The 17,726-nt window shown below is 39.0% G+C and overlaps 1 protein-coding gene across 1 annotated transcript; it reads left to right on the top strand.

Moving 5' to 3' along the window:
- The first annotated feature begins 9,510 nt into the window (after window positions 1–9,510).
- Window positions 9,511–15,387, top strand: LOC149242396 (uncharacterized). The gene is given in 3 exon segments (XM_089370817.1): window positions 9,511–11,409; window positions 13,090–14,407; window positions 14,409–15,387. Coding segments are annotated over 3 exon segments (3,585 nt in total). The 5' UTR covers window positions 9,511–9,622; the 3' UTR covers window positions 14,889–15,387.
- Window positions 15,388–17,726: the final 2,339 nt, after the last annotated feature.

Raw genomic sequence — 17,726 nt, 5'->3', positions numbered from 1 at the left:
TATCTATATTGCATTAACCAAAAGATCTTATAAGAAAATACAATGCTTGTTCTCACTAGAACAGTTTCTGCACAAGTATGATCTAACTCTCTGCCTCACAAGCAAGCTCAAGCCAACACTTAGCCAAATTTGTTGCCTGCCAAGCCCCTACTTCCTTTCGCAATTCCTAGAGGAATTAGCCCATATTTAATTGGGAAATCCTTCTTCCATAACTACACAATCCAAACTTAGGTCCTCAACTGATTGCATGCACCATCTGTACACCTCGGAAAATTATACAACTGATAATACACTATCCCTGCACTCTAGTCTCAACCGAGTCTTCCTCTAAACTAACATGCATGATTTATTTATGAGTGAATCTTTAGTTAGCTGGTATGGCACTGAGGATGCATTGGTGCACCAACTCACTAGTAGACCTCTACTAGTTCCTCCAATAGTTAGAACTAGTTTAACTGACTATAACTCAGTTGGACTGAGTTATCTAATTACAACTCCAATGAACTCAATCTGGACCCCTAAAATTTAGGGATCACACTTACATGACTCCAGATAAACTTCCAACTCGAATTTCCAAAGTCAATTAAGTCAATTTAACTTAATTAACTATTTACAAGTTGCTATGAGAATAGAATTCAATTTTAATTAACAATTTAATTCAAGGAAAAATTAAATTGGAATTTATTGTTGCCATTTTTAACACTCCCTCTCAACAAGAAAGGGATTATCATCTACCCCGATCCTGTCTTTGTGAAACTTGAATTTAAATCTTGACAATGCCTTTGTCAAAATGTCTGCATCTTGCTCCTATGTGGGAATGTACTCCAACAACATAATCCTCCTCTTCACACAATCTCGAAGATGATGATACCAGATATCAATATGCTTGGACCGATCATGAAAAACTAGATTTTCAGAGAGTTTGATACAACTCTGATTTTCACAATAAATCATAGTTGGATTCATCTGTTGACCAAACAAACCAACCAGAATCTTCCTCATCCAGATAGCCTCACAAGCTGCTTGACTAGCAACCATGTACTATGTCTTTGTTGAACTAAGTTCAACTGATATCTATTTCCTGTTGTACCAAGAAACAACTGTTGAGCCAATACTGAAGATCCCTCCTAATGTTCTCTTCCTGTCGGATGGACTCCCTGCCCAATCTGCATCAGTGAAGCCTTGAAGCTTCACTCCCTCTATCCGACTGTACAACAATCCATATTGAGTAGTGCCTCTGAGGTATCTCAACACATGCTTGGCCACCTTCCAATACATCTTGGTTGGCCTAACCATCACTTGACTAAGTTGGTTAATTGCATAACACATGTCTGGTCGTGTGTTCACCAAATACATGAGTGAACCCACAAGTTGTCTGTAAACAATAGCTTCCACTACTTCACTTGAAGTAGCATCCTCCTTCCTCCAGTTACCTGCTAGAGGAGTCTCCATGGGTTTACTGCTCTCCATGCAGAAGCCCCTGAGTATCTCGTTGGCATACTTTCCCTGAGAGACAAATAGTTCCCCATCACCTTGCCATACTTACATGCCCAAAAAGTAGTGCATGAGCCCCAAGTCCTTCATTTTGAACTCTCTTGCAAAATCCTATTTGCAAGACTTGATCAACTTATATCCACCTGTCAGAATCAAATCGTTGACATATCAAACAATAATAAAAAATTTACCTTCCACCACAATATGGTACAGGTTTGCATCTGCTTCACTTTTGGTTAAGCCCAACCTGGTGAAGTAGCTATCGATCATGGTGTACCAAGCACGGGGTGCTTGCTTCAGCCCATACAATGCTCGCTTGAGTCAGCACACATGTGACTAACGGTCAAAGGTCTCAAAACCTTCATGCTGCTCAATATACACCTCTTCCTCAATCATGCCATTAAGGAAGGTTGTCTTTACATCCATCTGATGTATCTTCCAACCCATCTGCACTGACAGTGCCAAAATGGATCTGATTGATGGGTACCTTGCAATAGGAGCAAAGGTGTCATCGTAATCAATCCCCTCTACTTGAGAAAAGCCTCGGGCCACAAACCTGGCCTTATGTTTCTCCACACTACCATCTGTTGCTTGCTTTCCCTTGTAAAGCCATTGGGAACTCACCACTGAATTGTATGCCGGTCTTGGGACCACATCCAAAACACTGTTACGAACAATGGAGTCATACTCCTCCACCATGGCATCATCCCAAACTGGTTATTGCACTGCCTCCTCAAAAGAAGATGGCTTTGTCTCAACACATTCGCTCATAAGAGCTGTGTATCTAGTGTACCTCTCAAGTGACCTCCTCTGCCTGCGTTGTGATGTGGGTGCTCCCACATTCTCTCTCGCATCATGCAATAACCTATCAGCCTCTCTGGTGATCTTTCTCCCATCTTTGGAAGACTCTGCCTAAGTGGATGTCTCCACTCTCAGATCCTCTGCATGTGGTTGCTCCACAACAATATGAGGTTCCTCCTTAGGAGCTAAAATCTCCTCAATCGCATGTAGCTGAAGCTCCCTCTCAAGGGAACATCTCATGGCCTTCTCTTCATCGAATTTTACATCCCTGTGAACCACTGTCATCTTGTTGGTCGAAAGTACACCCGATAGTTGTGAGGTGTATCAGTGTACCCCACAAATATCCCCAACTCTGTTGTCGGCTCAAGCTTCTTCCATGCATCTTTGGTCACATGGAAATATACTGATGATCCAAAAATCCTGAAGTGACCCACATCTAGTCTTTTCCCTGAGAAAGCCTCCTCTGGTGTACTCATCCCAAGAATTCGATGAGGGCTTTTGTTCTGCAAATAAATAGTTGTGTTGCATGCCTCAACCCACAAGTGTAGTGGTAGGCCTTGATCATGTAACATCGCCCGTGTTGCCCTACAATGCTTCTATTATTCCTTTCAACCACCCCATTCTGCTGTGGGTTATGAGGTGTTGTCAACTCTCATCAAATTCCTTTTGCCCCAAAAAATGTTTTAAACTCACTCGACACACACTCACCACTGTTATCCCTGACAACTTTAGCCTTCCTGCCAATATCTTTCTTGACCAATGCTTTAAATTCAACTGCTCAAAACCCCGACTAGCTATATTGCATTAACCAGAAGATATGAGAAGAATATACAATGCTTGTTCTCATTAGAACAATTCCTACACAAGTATGATCTAACTCTCTGCCTCACAAGCCATCTCAAGCCAACACCTATCCAAATATGTTGCATGCCAAGCCCCTACTTCCTTGCGCAATTCCTAGAGGAATTAGCCCATATTTAATTGGGAAATCCTTCTTCCATATTGCGCAATCCAAACTTAGGTCCTCAACTGATTGCATGCACCATCTGTACAACTCGGAAAATTATACAACTGATAGTACATTGTCCCTGTAATCTAGTCTCAACTGGGTCTTCCTCTGAACCGACATGCATGAGTTATTTATGAGTGAATCTTTAGTTAGCTGGTGTGGCACTGAGGATGCACTGATGCACCAACTCACTACTAGACCTCTACTAGTTCCTCCAACAATTAGAACAAGTTTAACTGACTATAACTCAGTTGGACAGAGATATCTAATTACAACTCTTGAAATCAATCTGGACCCCTAAAATTTAGGGGTCACACTTACATGACTCCAGATAGACTTCCAACTCGAATTTCCTAAGTCAATTAAGTCAATTTAACTTAATTAACTATTTACAAGTTTCTATGAGAATAGAACTCGATTTTAATTCACAATTTAATTCAAGGACAAATTAAATTGGAATTTATTTTTGCCATTTTTAACACTCTTCTGCCTCACTGAAGCTCAAACTCTTCCACACCTAACTGCTGCTACTCTGGAAAATCAAATTCTCCAAGTAACTCTAGTGTATTCTCCATCACCATGTTGATCTCCTCTTATTATCCATTGTTGGAGCACCAATGACCAAGATTAAAACTTAATCAATGGATAGGATCATCTATGGATCTATACGAGTGAGTTTCTAGATTATTCTCACCTTATCTCAATTAATATTGATTAATTAACCATATTCCCTAAGTTTAGACTTAGGAAATATTTAAAAATCGGCTAATAATCTAATTGAGACACTTCTAGGTAGAATTTCTGGAAACGATTTCTGGGTTTTGGAGATCTCATGCATTCTAGCCTCTCCACCAAATTTCGTGGCTAGAACACATCCGATGCTATAAAAAATAACAAACGACTCCATATTTTCCAAAGCATTTGTGGTATTCTATACAAAACAAATGGTGTCCTAGCAAAGGTAGGTACGATCACATATGAAAAGTCCATTTGTAATTTCCCTCCAATTGAGGCACATCATTTTCTTGATAATAACATACACTAAGCATCAGGCTCATCAATGATTACAATATCCATCGACACAAATATATCTTTATTAGCTACCAAAGACACCTTGACATCTTTCATAAGGCCATTTACGGTGTAGATTTTGAATCAAAACCACACACATTTTTGTAAGGCCTGGTGATGTCCATCCCCAATTGAGAAATGACTCTCAAAGGCATTACATTTGGAGAGGCATCAAAATCAAGCATTCAATTATGCAAGATGAGATTGTTGATCACCAAGGACAACAAAAATGGTTCATTTCCTCCATTCTTCTTATCAATATACATGTTTTGTAAAATGACTGAAGGGTCCTTGGGCACTTCTTCAAATTTGAAAGCCTTACTGATTTGCCTCCTTTGAGGCCCCAACTTTGCTATCTCCAAAATATGAATTTGTACATTTACTATAGCCAAAACTTTGGTTATATCAACATCCAATGCAACATTAGGGTTTTGAGGTTTTAGCCTAGGCATAATTTTAGTGTTGAGAAATTAAGATGCTAGTAGATTAGGGTTAATTTCTCTATCATGATAATTACTTGTGAATGTTTGTTGGCTTTATTAAATTTTATGTTCTTCTTATTCATCAAGCAATTACCAAAAGTACAAAACATGAAGATCACAAGAGACAAAGAACACAAAGATGTAGCCTCCAAGCTAGGGAAAAACCCCACAAGGGGGAAATCCCAAATAATCCTCTTCTTATAGAATCAAATCGAAGTGAAATGTCCAAGACCCAAGACCAAGGCCAACACTTCCACAAAGACCCAAGTTAACCCTCCTCCAAGTCTCATCCAATCAAGTCAAAGTCAACAAAATTCAATGCTAGTTTAACATCTGAAATCTAGTCAACTCCTAAAATTTTGACTGTTGAAATTTCAGGCCTACAATACTTCAAGAAAATTCTCAAAACTAGGGCTGAAAATTTTTCATCTTCTCTCTCCTTTGACTTCACTGCTTTTCCTTCTTGTCTCAACATAGAAATTGATGATGATTGATGAGTGAGGGACTTGTTTTAAATAGTTGTATTTTAATTTTGGGTATTAAATACTGGACCTAGTCCCATTATCTCACCGACCCAGCGAGATTCAAGGTTTTCGGCAATGAAGAATAAAATCTATGATTTTCAACACGTGGCACCCACATGGCCATGCCTAGTTCACATGGTGCCACACCACTGCCACATGTGGGTCCACATGGCACACTAACCATACATGTATTGATACATGCTTTAGTTCCCCAGTAATACATTCCCCGGGTCAATATTCTTTATCTCCACGTCATCACTTTCTTGGGACAATATTGCTTACTCCTCGACATTACTTCCTTGAGCCAATATTCTTTACCTCCTCGACATCACTTACTCAAGCTCAAACACCACTTTTTCTTCTATGATAAACAATGAGAGCCCATGAGAACCAACCAACCAATGAGCAACTAGAGCCAACTTCTTTAGTTATGGCTTCATATATAATTCTTCCCAGCATATGTTTGTGTGTTTGAGAGGTCGTCGCCTGTCTCCTTGATGTGCTAGGAGAAAAGGGCATCATTTCCTCTATTCCACCACCTCTAGTCATATCTCATAAATGTGCATCCGATAAATTAACTACTAGTAACTGGCTTCAATCTGGTCTGCACCATTACTTCCAATCACATCTCATAAATTAACTGTTAATGAGTTGGCTCATCAGAGTTGCAAAAGATAGTTTCTTGACTTCATCATTTAAGTTTAGGGTTGGGTCGTGGCTTCCCAGCAAGAAAAATCCGTAAGACATTTGGATCCAAAAGGTCATTGTAATGTTACAAAAAGGAAATAAAAGTGATAAACAAAGCAAAATACACATACAACACATAAATATTTAGACAACAATTAAACACCCATAAAATTGCACTAGAACTGCGCCAAATTGAGCATTTTATTATGAAGAGGATAATACAAATATACAGAATGTGTGCACCTGGGCTTGCCAAAGAAAGCTAGACAATTCCAGGTGAGAAAAACATTGTCGGGGACGTAAAGAAATGATTTCTCCTCAAGCTTTGCGCTGGCCCTGGAAATTCTACAACTTATGGTTGGAAGAAACCCTTGTTTGAACCTCCAAAAGTGCTCAGGAAATTTTGCCAAATTAATCTTGGACTCTCCACCACAAACCTAGAAAAACCTAGAAAGAGTTTTGGCAAATTCTACTGACCACCTAGGACCCAAAATTTAAGCTCACTCCTCCCCACTGACTACCAAATAATTATGTTGTTTGGGGCACCAAAACACCCCCAAAAATTCTGCAAAATTAGGAGCAGACTCCTTGACCCCTAACCAACAAATCCCAGAAATGTTTTGGGCTAATTCTGACCTCCCGGAATTACCCAAAATCGGTGCTACGCTCTACTCCACTGGTTTTGTGTCCCCCCTTAAAGATTAATTGCTAATTTACCCTTATTTCCTCCCTCCAAATGGCTGGGAAAAATTTAGAAATGTTTCCTTGGAAATTTAGGCCTAAAACCCCAGCTCCACTAGCTCCTCCTTACTGCAAATCTGGCCCACAAATTTTTCCCAGAAAATTATTGCGCAGGCCCTAGAGGACGAATTTGAGTTCTCTCTATAAATGTAGACTCCACCTCTGCAAATTACCACAAATTCTCATCCACCCTTAGGAGATTTTTCTCATAATTTCTTCAGCTGAAACTCCCTTAGAAACTCCTCAAACTAGTGGTACGAACTTCTCGCCCTGCGTCCTCCGAAACTCCTCAAATCAGTGGTGCGAACTTCTGGCCCTGCGTCCTCCTAGAGATTCGAACTGGATGAGCTTGGATGAAAATGAACCACAAACTCCAACAGTCTCCTCTCCAATAAAATCTGAAATTCTCCCCTAGGGTGGCACTCTAAGTCCACCGAAAAAAGAGCTGAGATTTCCTCTCAAAAATCTCTTTGTTCTAAGCAGCATTGGTAGTCTTGGCTAAGCAGCTCAAGAGTAATCTAAATCAGAAATTTATTTTTTCAAAAGCCCCGCAAAATGATTCCTCTTCCTCCTATTTATCTTGGTTGCCCCCTTTCTCTCCTTTTGGGTCCCACCCATTCGACTTCCTTCTCCCTAGCTCGTTTTTCCTAAGGGGTTTGAATTCCCCTTTTTGGGCGGCCCCACATCTCATTACCAATTTAATCTTTCATTTTCTCTAATGTTGGTGTCCTCCATCTCTCCAAAAATTAAGTGGGGACTCCCTCCACCCACTTTTCCTAAGTGTACATGCCAAAATATTTCCCAACACCCAATTGCAAAAATAGAAATTCATCTAAGAAAAATTAATTTAATTGGGGACATTACAATCATCCCCTCTTTCATTTAGAAATCAAATTTAAATGTTTTAAAGCACATTATATCAACCAACCATGGCTCTTATGTCCATGCTGGCATTATAGTCACATTTTTAAATTACAAAAATTGAGGCAAATGAATGGGTTTTCACAAATATCATTGTGAATACAAACCAACCATTCAATCCATTCAAACATAAGAATGTAGAGGATTGATTGGGTATTAAATTTGTTGGTGTTGGAATGAATTGCCGTCAACATTAAAATAAACAGTAAAAAAAACATAATTCCACAACCCCTTAGCAATAACAAAATTATATTGCTTATTGTTTTTGGAGTAAAATCCGTGACCAAAATTTTGGACATATCAAAGTTCTGGTCACACTGTTTTTACTCCAAAATCAATAAGCAATATGATTTTGAAATGTGAAAATCTACATACCCGAATTACAAAATTACAAGAGTAGTTATTTATATCATTTACAATTACATCAAAATAATTGTATTTAGCTACTCTCAATTGGTGTGCTTGGGCTTATAGGTAGCATTGGCCTTGTTGAGATAAACTAGAGGCCAATCATCCTTGTCTCTTCAACTCCCTATATGCATCTCTCTTCCTCTCCCTTTTGTCTTTTGTTGGCAAGATTCTTCTTAGAGTTCCTTCTAGTTGTCTTTTTATTAGTGCTTAAATTGGAATATGAGCACTTTGGAGCCAAGTGGTAATTAATTGATTTACCAATGCCTTGATCTAGCATGGGGCCCTTTCCACTATCAACTATATCCTCTTGCATCACCATCAACCTCCATAGCCATAAGCTTCACTTATATAGCCCAAAGTTTTTTATTTTACTAAGTGATTACATTAATTTAAACTATTAACATTCAATATGTTTATTGTAGATAAGTGAATAAAATAATAATAATATTTTTTTAAGAACAAAAAAAAAATCAATAATTTTATTTGTAACTTTATTCTTAAAAAAATTTATAAACACTAAAATAATATAAATAGAAGATGATAAAAATATATATATTAACTATAAAAAAAAATATACTCCTATTCTCTTCCTCACCATCTATAAAAATATACTATCTTTTCTTCTCTTCCTCACCATCTATCCCACATTGATATTGAGGACTAATCATTTATAATAAGAAAAGTCAGATTTTTCTACCAACTCATCATAGTAACATGTTAAATGATTCATACAGTGATATGGGGTTTAACGGTAAGTTTCGCTGGGTGAAACCCACGAGATGAGGGTTCAAATTTCATTGAGTATATATGATCTGTTGTGTCTTGGCTAGAAGAGTAGGCGACCCCATAGCGGACGTCTCGGCTCTTGTTGAGGCATAAGTTTCCTGCTATTGTGCGGCTTGCAGGCTGTTGCACGTAGCCTAGGTTTATAGTGGCAGCCAGTTAGATTTGATCCTGGGTCTGTTCAAGATAACTCTCACGAGTTACCTATTATCCTAGATTTTAAAAAAACATGTTAAATGATTGAAATTTCTTTTGTTTATCTCCCCTCATTTCTTCCCTATAAACTATTCCAATATTTAAAAAAATGCTACATAATTCCACTAATTTGTTCTTTATAAACTACATAATTCCACTCATGTTAAATAATTGAAATTTCTTTGGTTTATCTCCCCTCATTTCTTCCAAGTAAACTATTCCAATATTAAAAAAGATGCTACATAATTCCACTAATTTGTTTTTATAAACTATTCCATATATACCATGATACCCTTTAGTGACCAATTAGTGGTCATTTAGAATCCTTATATACCGTGATACCATTACTACTAAAATTATGAATGTAAAATTATTTCTAAAATAAATAATGGCTACGACTTCCATATTGAAAGGGCTAAATATCTTCATGGATTGATGGGAAAGGCCGACCGAAAATAAAGAGGATTAATTAATTGATGTATTTGCACAGGATTGATGTATGAATGCTCGTTTGGGTTGGTCTATTTCCACAGGCTTTAGGGCTTCCAGAGCAAGCAATTTCAATCTCATCTGCTTACCTCAACCCAATGGCGATGATGGCGCCTGCGAGGAGGTCTATGCTTTGCATATGGGGCAGGAAGAATTCTCAACGCTCCTTCCACACCTTGAATACCAGTGGAGACTCGCACATTAAAACACTCTGCCAGACCAACAGGCTTACGGAGGCAGTGGAGACCTTCAGCCATCTGCTTTCAGCTAAATCTAATCCCACCATCACCACCTGCAATCTTTTGTTAAGTAGCCTAGTCCGACGGAACCGACATCAATCAGCATTGCGTGTTTACAGACTTATGGTTGAAGCAGACATTATTCCAAATCTCATTTCTCTGAGCATTGTTATCAACTGTCACTGTGAAACAGGTAGAATGGATTATGCTTTCAAAGTGTTTGAAGGAATGGAAGCACATGGCTATATTCCAAATGTCGTAATATTCAATACCCTCATCAAAGGGCTTTGCAGGACGGGCAGGACGGAGGATGCTGTCAAACTGTTCAATCAAATGGTGAACAAACGACAGCTTCCTAATCTTTTTACATATAGCACCCTAATACATGGGCTCTGCAAGAGAGGGAAAACTCACGAGGCTTTTGGATTGATAGCTGTTATGCTGCAACAGGGTTATGAGCCCAATGTTGTTACATTTAATGCTTTAATTGATTGTTTCTGCAAAGAAGGTAAGCTCAAAGAGGCCAATCAACTACTGTATCTGATATTAAAAGAAGGGCATAACCCGGATGTTATTACATTTACTGCTTTAATTGATGGTTTTTGTAAAGGAGGCAAGTTGGAGGAGGCTATGAAGCTCTTCTATGAAATGTCAGACAGAAACATATGCCCTAATGCTGTCACATACAGTGCGCTTATCGATGGTTTCTGTAAGGGAGGCAAGTTGGAGGAGGCTATGAAGCTCTTCTATGAAATGCCCGACAGAAACATATACCCCAATGTTGTCACATACAATGTGCTTATTGACGGCTTCTGTAAGGGAGGCAAGTTGGAGGAGGCTATGAAGCTCTTCTATGAAATGCCCGACAGAAACATATACCCCGATGTTTTCACATACAATGTGCTTATTGATGGTTTCTGTAAGGAAGGCAAGTTGGAGGAGGCTACGAATCTCTTCTATGAAATGTCCGACAGAGACATCTGCCCAAATGCTGTCACATACAGTGCGCTTATCGATGGTTTCTGTAAGGGAGGCAAGTTGGAGGAGGCTATGAAGCTCTTCTATGAAATGTCCGACAGAGACATCTGCCCAAATGCTGTGACGTACAGTGCGCTTATCGATGGTTTCTGTAAGGGAGGCAAGTTGGAGGAGGCTAGGAAGTTCTTCTATGGAATGCACAACAAAAACATATTGCCTAATGTTGTCACATACAATGCATTTATCGCTGGCCTCGTCAAGGAAGGGCAGTGGAAGGAGGCCACCAAAGTACTTCATGAGATGCTGGATAAGGGGAACAATCCGAGTGTTATCACATACACTGTTCTTATTGCTGGTCTTTGCAAAGAAGGGAAGCTTCAAGAAGCTCTCCAATTGTTAGATGTTATGGCTGAAATAGGTGATCAACCTAATGATATCACATATAATACACTTATAGAGGGGTTTTGCAAGGTGGGTAATCTAGAAAAAGCCAGGGAGCTCCTTGCAGAGATGGTGGAGAAAGGTTGCATGCCTGACCTAGTTCGCTTTACAACATTAATAGATGGACTCTGTAAGCATCACGGGCAAGACAAAGTTTAACAGATCTTTTATGAGATTCCAGAGTATGCCTCGAGCCTTGATGATGTTACATACAGCACATTGATGGATGGACTTTGCAATGTTGGTAATTTTAATAAGTTATCTAAAGTGATGAAAGATAGCAGTCCAAGAGGCCTCATAACTACATGACTACATTTACCACCCTCATGGAGGGACTAGGCACACCCCAAGAGGGCAATAGACCATTGCATGATGTCTTAAAAAAAGTTTGGCATGAAGCTGACATATTCTGCAGTAAAGATATCGCTGTAGCAGCAGACTATCAATGGATGAACTGTAGGGGTGACTTCGGTAATAGTGCACTAGCAAGCTATCTGAAACAGATTTGGCAATTCAGCTTAATGAAGTGATCTGAGTGGTCGAATTCCCATTAGCATACCAGGTGTTTCTCTGAAAACACATTTGGTTAGGGTTTAGTGGATTGCAGATCCTGATTAGATACACCAGTTCATCAATCTAAAATGGAATTGCCTTTAGCAGTTAGTGTGTCGCAACTTGCAACTAATGAAGTGACCCCAAGAAAAATTTCAACGATATTCTTCACGGTAATAATTTGGAATTGGTTTGATGAAATGGTTAGTGGCTTGTCATTGCCTTTGATAGAGTGTACTTTGTGAATTTCAATAGTGAACTGTACTTAAATGGACTAACCTGGTTTGAAGTATTGAACTGAGTTTGTTTACAATTTTGTAGTTTGCTTTGGAATGTCCTCCTTTTTGTTATGTATTTGACTGTTTAGGCCTTGTGAAATATTTTGCTTCATTGATTGAATGCCCAGGCTCCATATCTATCTAGTACATGCTGAGACTCCATATGTATCGAGTACTTGCTCCCATTATAGGACACAATTTGTAATGATTGTCACGGCATGTCTTAGTTACAGTGCATCTTTTTTTATTTAGACATCTGCAACTACTTCACTGTCTAGTTTCTGCTGTCCAAATTGTAGTAGCCGAGACAACTATTATAGGACACAATTTGTAATGATTGTCACGGCATGTCTTAGTTACAGTGCATCTTTTTTTATTTAGACATCTGCAACTACTTCACTGTCTAGTTTCTGCTGTCCAAATTGTAGTAGCCGAGACAACTATTATCTCAGTGTCCATCTGTTGTCCATCACCTTGGTCAGCGAGCTGTCATGAGAGGATATCGGTTGGGGACCATTCCATTCTTTTTGTCATAAGTTATTTTATTTATGGCCACGGAATGTGGATTCAATCACATATCCAAATGTTCAACGACAAGCAATGGGAGCTAGTTTAGTCTATGGGCACACATACCAAACAAGTGCAATAGTTGCTGGAATTCAGGGAACCCTTTTTCCATTTCCACTGTGACCCCTAAGTATGGGATAGTACACAGGGAAATAATGTTCTCTGAAAGGCCTGGTCAATGAAAATGCTAGTTCTGTAGAAATTTTCAGTTTACTGCACCCAGATAAAACCCCAGCTCCTAGAAATGAAAAGCATTAACCTACTTGTAACGCACAATTTTTTCCTCCACAAAATTGGAGTAATCAAGGGAGAGGGCAACAAAGGGTGATTAACGTTCATCCAAAGTTACCAGACTATGATAATTTGGTTGACATGTTTGAGGCGATAATTGATGTATTTGCACAGGATTGATGTATGAATGCTCGTTTGGGTTGGTCTATTTCCACAGGCTTTAGGGCTTCCAGAGCGGGTCACACGGCAAGCAATTTCAATCTCATCTGCTTACCTCAACCCAATGGCGATGATGGCGCCTGCAAGGAGGTCTATGCTTTGCATATGGGGCAGGAAGAATTCTCAACGCTCCTTCCACACCTTGAATACCAGTGGCGACTCGCACATTAAAACACTCTGCCAGACCAACAGGCTTACGGAGGCAGTGGAGACCTTCAGCCATCTGCTTTCAGCTAAATCTAATCCCACCATCACCACCTGCAATCTTTTGTTAAGTAGCCTAGTCCGACGGAACCAACATCAATCAGCATTGCGTGTTTACAGACTTATGGTTGAAGCAGACATTATTCCAAATCTCATTTCTCTGAGCATTGTTATCAACTGTCACTGTGAAACAGGTAGAATGGATTATGCTTTCAAAGTGTTTGAAGGAATGGAAGCACATGGCTATATTCCAAATGTCGTAATATTCAGTACCCTCATCAAAGGGCTTTGCAGGACGGGCAGGACGGAGGATGCTGTCAAACTGTTCAATCAAATGGTGAACAAACGACAGCTTCCTAATCTTTTTACATATAGCACCCTAATACATGGGCTCTGCAAGAGAGGGAAAACTCACGAGGCTTTTGGATTGATAGCTGTTATGCTGCAACAGGGTCATGAGCCTGACACTATTACATTTACTGCTTTAATTGATGGTTTCTGCAAAGAAGGTAAGCTCAAAGAGGCCAATCAACTACTGTATCTGATGTTAAAAGAAGGGCATAACCCCGATGTTATTACATTTACTGCTTTAATTGATAGTTTCTGTAAGAAAGGCAAGTTGGAGGAGGCTATGAAGCTCTTCTATGAAATGTCCGACAGAAACATATACCCCAATGTTGTCACATACAATGTGATTATTGACGGCTTCTGTAAGGGAGCCAAGTTGGAGGAGGCTACGAATCTCTTCTATGAAATGTCCGACAGAGACATCTGCCCAAATGCTGTCACATACAGTGCGCTTATCGATGGTTTCTGTAAGGGAGGCAAGTTGGAGGAGGCTATGAAGCTCTTCTATGAAATGTCAGACAGAAACATATGCCCTGATGTTGTCACATACAGTGTGCTTATTGATGGTTTCTGTAAGGAAGGCAAGTTGGAGGAGGCTACGAATCTCTTCTATGAAATGTCCGACAGAGACATCTGCCCAAATGCTGTCACATACAGTGCGCTTATCGATGGTTTCTGTAAGGGAGGCAAGTTGGAGGAGGCTATGAAGCTCTTCTATGAAATGTCCAACAGAGACATCTTGCCCAAATGCTGTCACATACAGTGTACTTATCGATGGTTTCTGTAAGGGAGGCAAGTTGGAGGAGGCTAGGAAGTTCTTCTATGGAATGCACAACAAAAACATATTGCCTAATGTTGTCACATACAATGCATTTATCGCTGGCCTCGTCAAGGAAGGGCAGTGGAAGGAGGCCACCAAAGTACTTCATGAGATGCTGGATAAGGGGAACAATCTGAGTGTTATCACATACACTGTTCTTATTGCTGGTCTTTGCAAAGAAGGGAAGCTTCAAGAAGCTCTCCAATTGTTAGATGTTATGGCTGAAATAGGTGATGAACCTAATGATATCACATATAATACACTTATAGAGGGGTTTTGCAAAGTGGGTAATCTAGAAAAAGCCAGGGAGCTCCTTGTAGAGATGTTGGAGAAAGGTTGCATGCCTGACCTAGTTCGCTTTACAACATTAATAGATGGACTCTGTAAGCATCACGGGCAATAGATGGACTCTGTAAGCATGACGGGCAAGACAAAGTTTAACAGATCTTTTATGAGATTCCAGAGTATGCCTCGAGCCTTGATGATGTTACATACAGCACATTGATGGATAGACTTTGCAATGTTGGTGTTTTAATAATTTATCTAAAGTGATGAAAGATAGTAGTCCAAGAGGCCTCATAACTACATGACTACATTTACCACCCTCATGGAGGGACTAGGCACACCCCAAGAGGGTAATAGACCATTGCATGAGGTCTTAAAAAAAGTTTGGCATGAAGCTGACATATTCTGCAGTAAAGATATCGTTGTAGCAGTAGACTATCAATGGATGAACTGTAGGGGTGACTTCGGTAATAGTGCACTAGCAAGCTATCTGAAACAGATTTGGCAATTCAGCTTAATGAAGTGATCTGAGTGGTCGAATTCCCATTAGCATACCAGGTGTTTCTCTGAAAACACATTTGGTTAGGGTTTAGGGTGACTTCGGTAATAGTGCACTAGCAAGCTATCTGAAACAGATTTGGCAATTCAGCTTAATGAAGTGATCTGAGTGGTCGAATTCCCATTAGCATACCAGGTGTTTCTCTGAAAACACATTTGGTTAGGGTTTAGTGGACTGCAGATCCTGATTAGATACACCAGTTCATCAATCTAAAATGGAATTGGCTTTAGCAGTTAGTGTGTTGCAACTTGCAATTAATGAAGTGACCCCAAGAAAAATTTCAACGATATTCTTCACGGTAATAATTTGGAATTGGTTTGATGAAATGGTTAGTGGCTTTTCATTGCCTTTGATGGAGTGTACCTTGTGAATTTCAATAGTGAACTGTACTTAAATGGACTAACCTGGTTTGAAGTATTGAACTGAGTTTGTTTACAATTTTGTAGTTTGCTTTGGAATGTCCTCCTTTTAGTTATGTATTTGACTGTTTAGGCCTTGTGAAATATTTTGCTTCATTGATTGAATGCCCAGGCTCCATATGTATCGAGTACTTGCTCCCATTATAGGACACAAAATTTGTAATGATTGTCACGGCATGTCTTAGTTACAGTGCATCTTTTTTTATTTAGACATCTGCAACTACTTCATTGTCTAGTTTCTTCTGTCCAAATTGTAGTAGCCGAGACAACTATTATCTCAGTGTTCATCTGTTTTCCATCAGCTTGGTCAGCGAGCTGTCATGGGTATGCTGCTAAGAGAGGATATCGGTTTGGGACCATTCCATTCTTTTTGTCATAAGTTATTTTATTTATGGCCACGGAATGTGGATTCAATCACATATTCAGACGTTCAACGACAAGCAATGGGAGCTAGTTTAGTCTGTGGGCACACATACCAAACAAGTGCAATAGTTGCTGGAATTCAGGGAACCCTTTTTCCATTTCCACTGTGACCCCTACATATGGGATAGTACACAGAGGGAAATAATGTTCTCTGAAAGGCCTGGTCAATGAAAATGCTAGTTCTGTAGAAATTTTCAGTTTACTGCACCCAGATAAAACCCCAGCTCCTAGAAATGAAAAGCATTAACGTACTTGTAACACACAATTTTGTCCTCCACAAAATTGGAGTAATCAAGGGAGAGGGAAACAAAGGGTGATTAACGTTCATCCAAAGTTACCAGACTATGATAATTTGGTTGACATGTTTGAGGCGATAAAATGAATTGAAGTTGTTTTGAATGAAAAATATACCAGTTTTGCATAAAATGTAACAGCATTTGAAGAGATGGTTAATGTGATGTGCTCAGCCTAAATGAACATATGTATACACAGCATGCTTCAGAACTCTGTTTCAGACCTGTAAAAGAATGAACCATCTTTAAGACTGGATCTTGATCATAACATAAGACGCGACTTTGACCTGAGCTGTACTCACATATGATTATAAAAGAGTCTGATACAATGTACAAGCAATCTGGATCCGTAGTTTGATTCTCTAATACTGTTGTTACTCATTAACTTATCTAATTTTTGCATGAAGCAAGTCGGTATATTCTTATATTCACATGATTAAAACAAGTATATTTTTATGTTCATGGTATAGTGAATTCATCCATATATATAGACAATTTAGACAATTTTTTATTTAACAAAGAAATATTTTTAAATTAAAAATATGTTTAACAAATTTATATTCAATAAAGAAATAATTTTAACTTAAAAAATATGTTTATAAAGAAATTGTGATCCACAATAACTAATCATTATTTTTATTGAAAAATAACAAATTGAGGAAAATGCAAAGGGGAGCCAATGGGAAAAGTCAAAGAGTGCAGGGCTTGCATGACCCCTCCTCTTTCTTTGCATTTTTAAGCATTTCCTTATTACAAATAATAACAAAATTTTAAAATAATAATATCCACAACTTGTTACTTTTATCATGAAGATCAATAATTTCATTGTTGATCCCTCTTGGTGGGTGAACACACATAAAATCCCATGTGAACTAGAATGTGGCATGCCACCAATTAACCAACAAATTTAATACACTTGGCATAAGAAAGGCCTTCATGTACATGCACAAGCTTGAGGTTTTCTTCGCAATTGGTCTAGTTCATGGCAAAGATCATGTTGTTTCCTCTCACACCCATGCATAAGTGCACTTTGGTGGTTCTAGGTGACCCTTCAAAAATGGTGGTGGCTCCAAGGAACAAGTTGAATGATTGTATTCATAATTGCTCTATGGTATGTGGATTTACTCTAGAATTGGTGCCTTCTTTTGTTTTTGTTTCATGTATCTTCTTGCTTCATACTTTGTGAGGTATTGGGGTTTCTATAGTTCGATTACTTCTATGTGTTTGGTTTAGCATTGCTATGTTTGGTGAATGGTGGCCCA

The sequence above is a fragment of the Pinus tabuliformis genome, chromosome 8 (assembly GCF_031772625.1).
Source record: "Pinus tabuliformis cultivar Carrire ecotype Pingquan chromosome 8, CPIR1, whole genome shotgun sequence".
Lineage (NCBI taxonomy): Eukaryota > Viridiplantae > Streptophyta > Pinopsida > Pinales > Pinaceae > Pinus > Pinus tabuliformis.
This window is presented reverse-complemented; position numbering and strand designations above follow the sequence as displayed.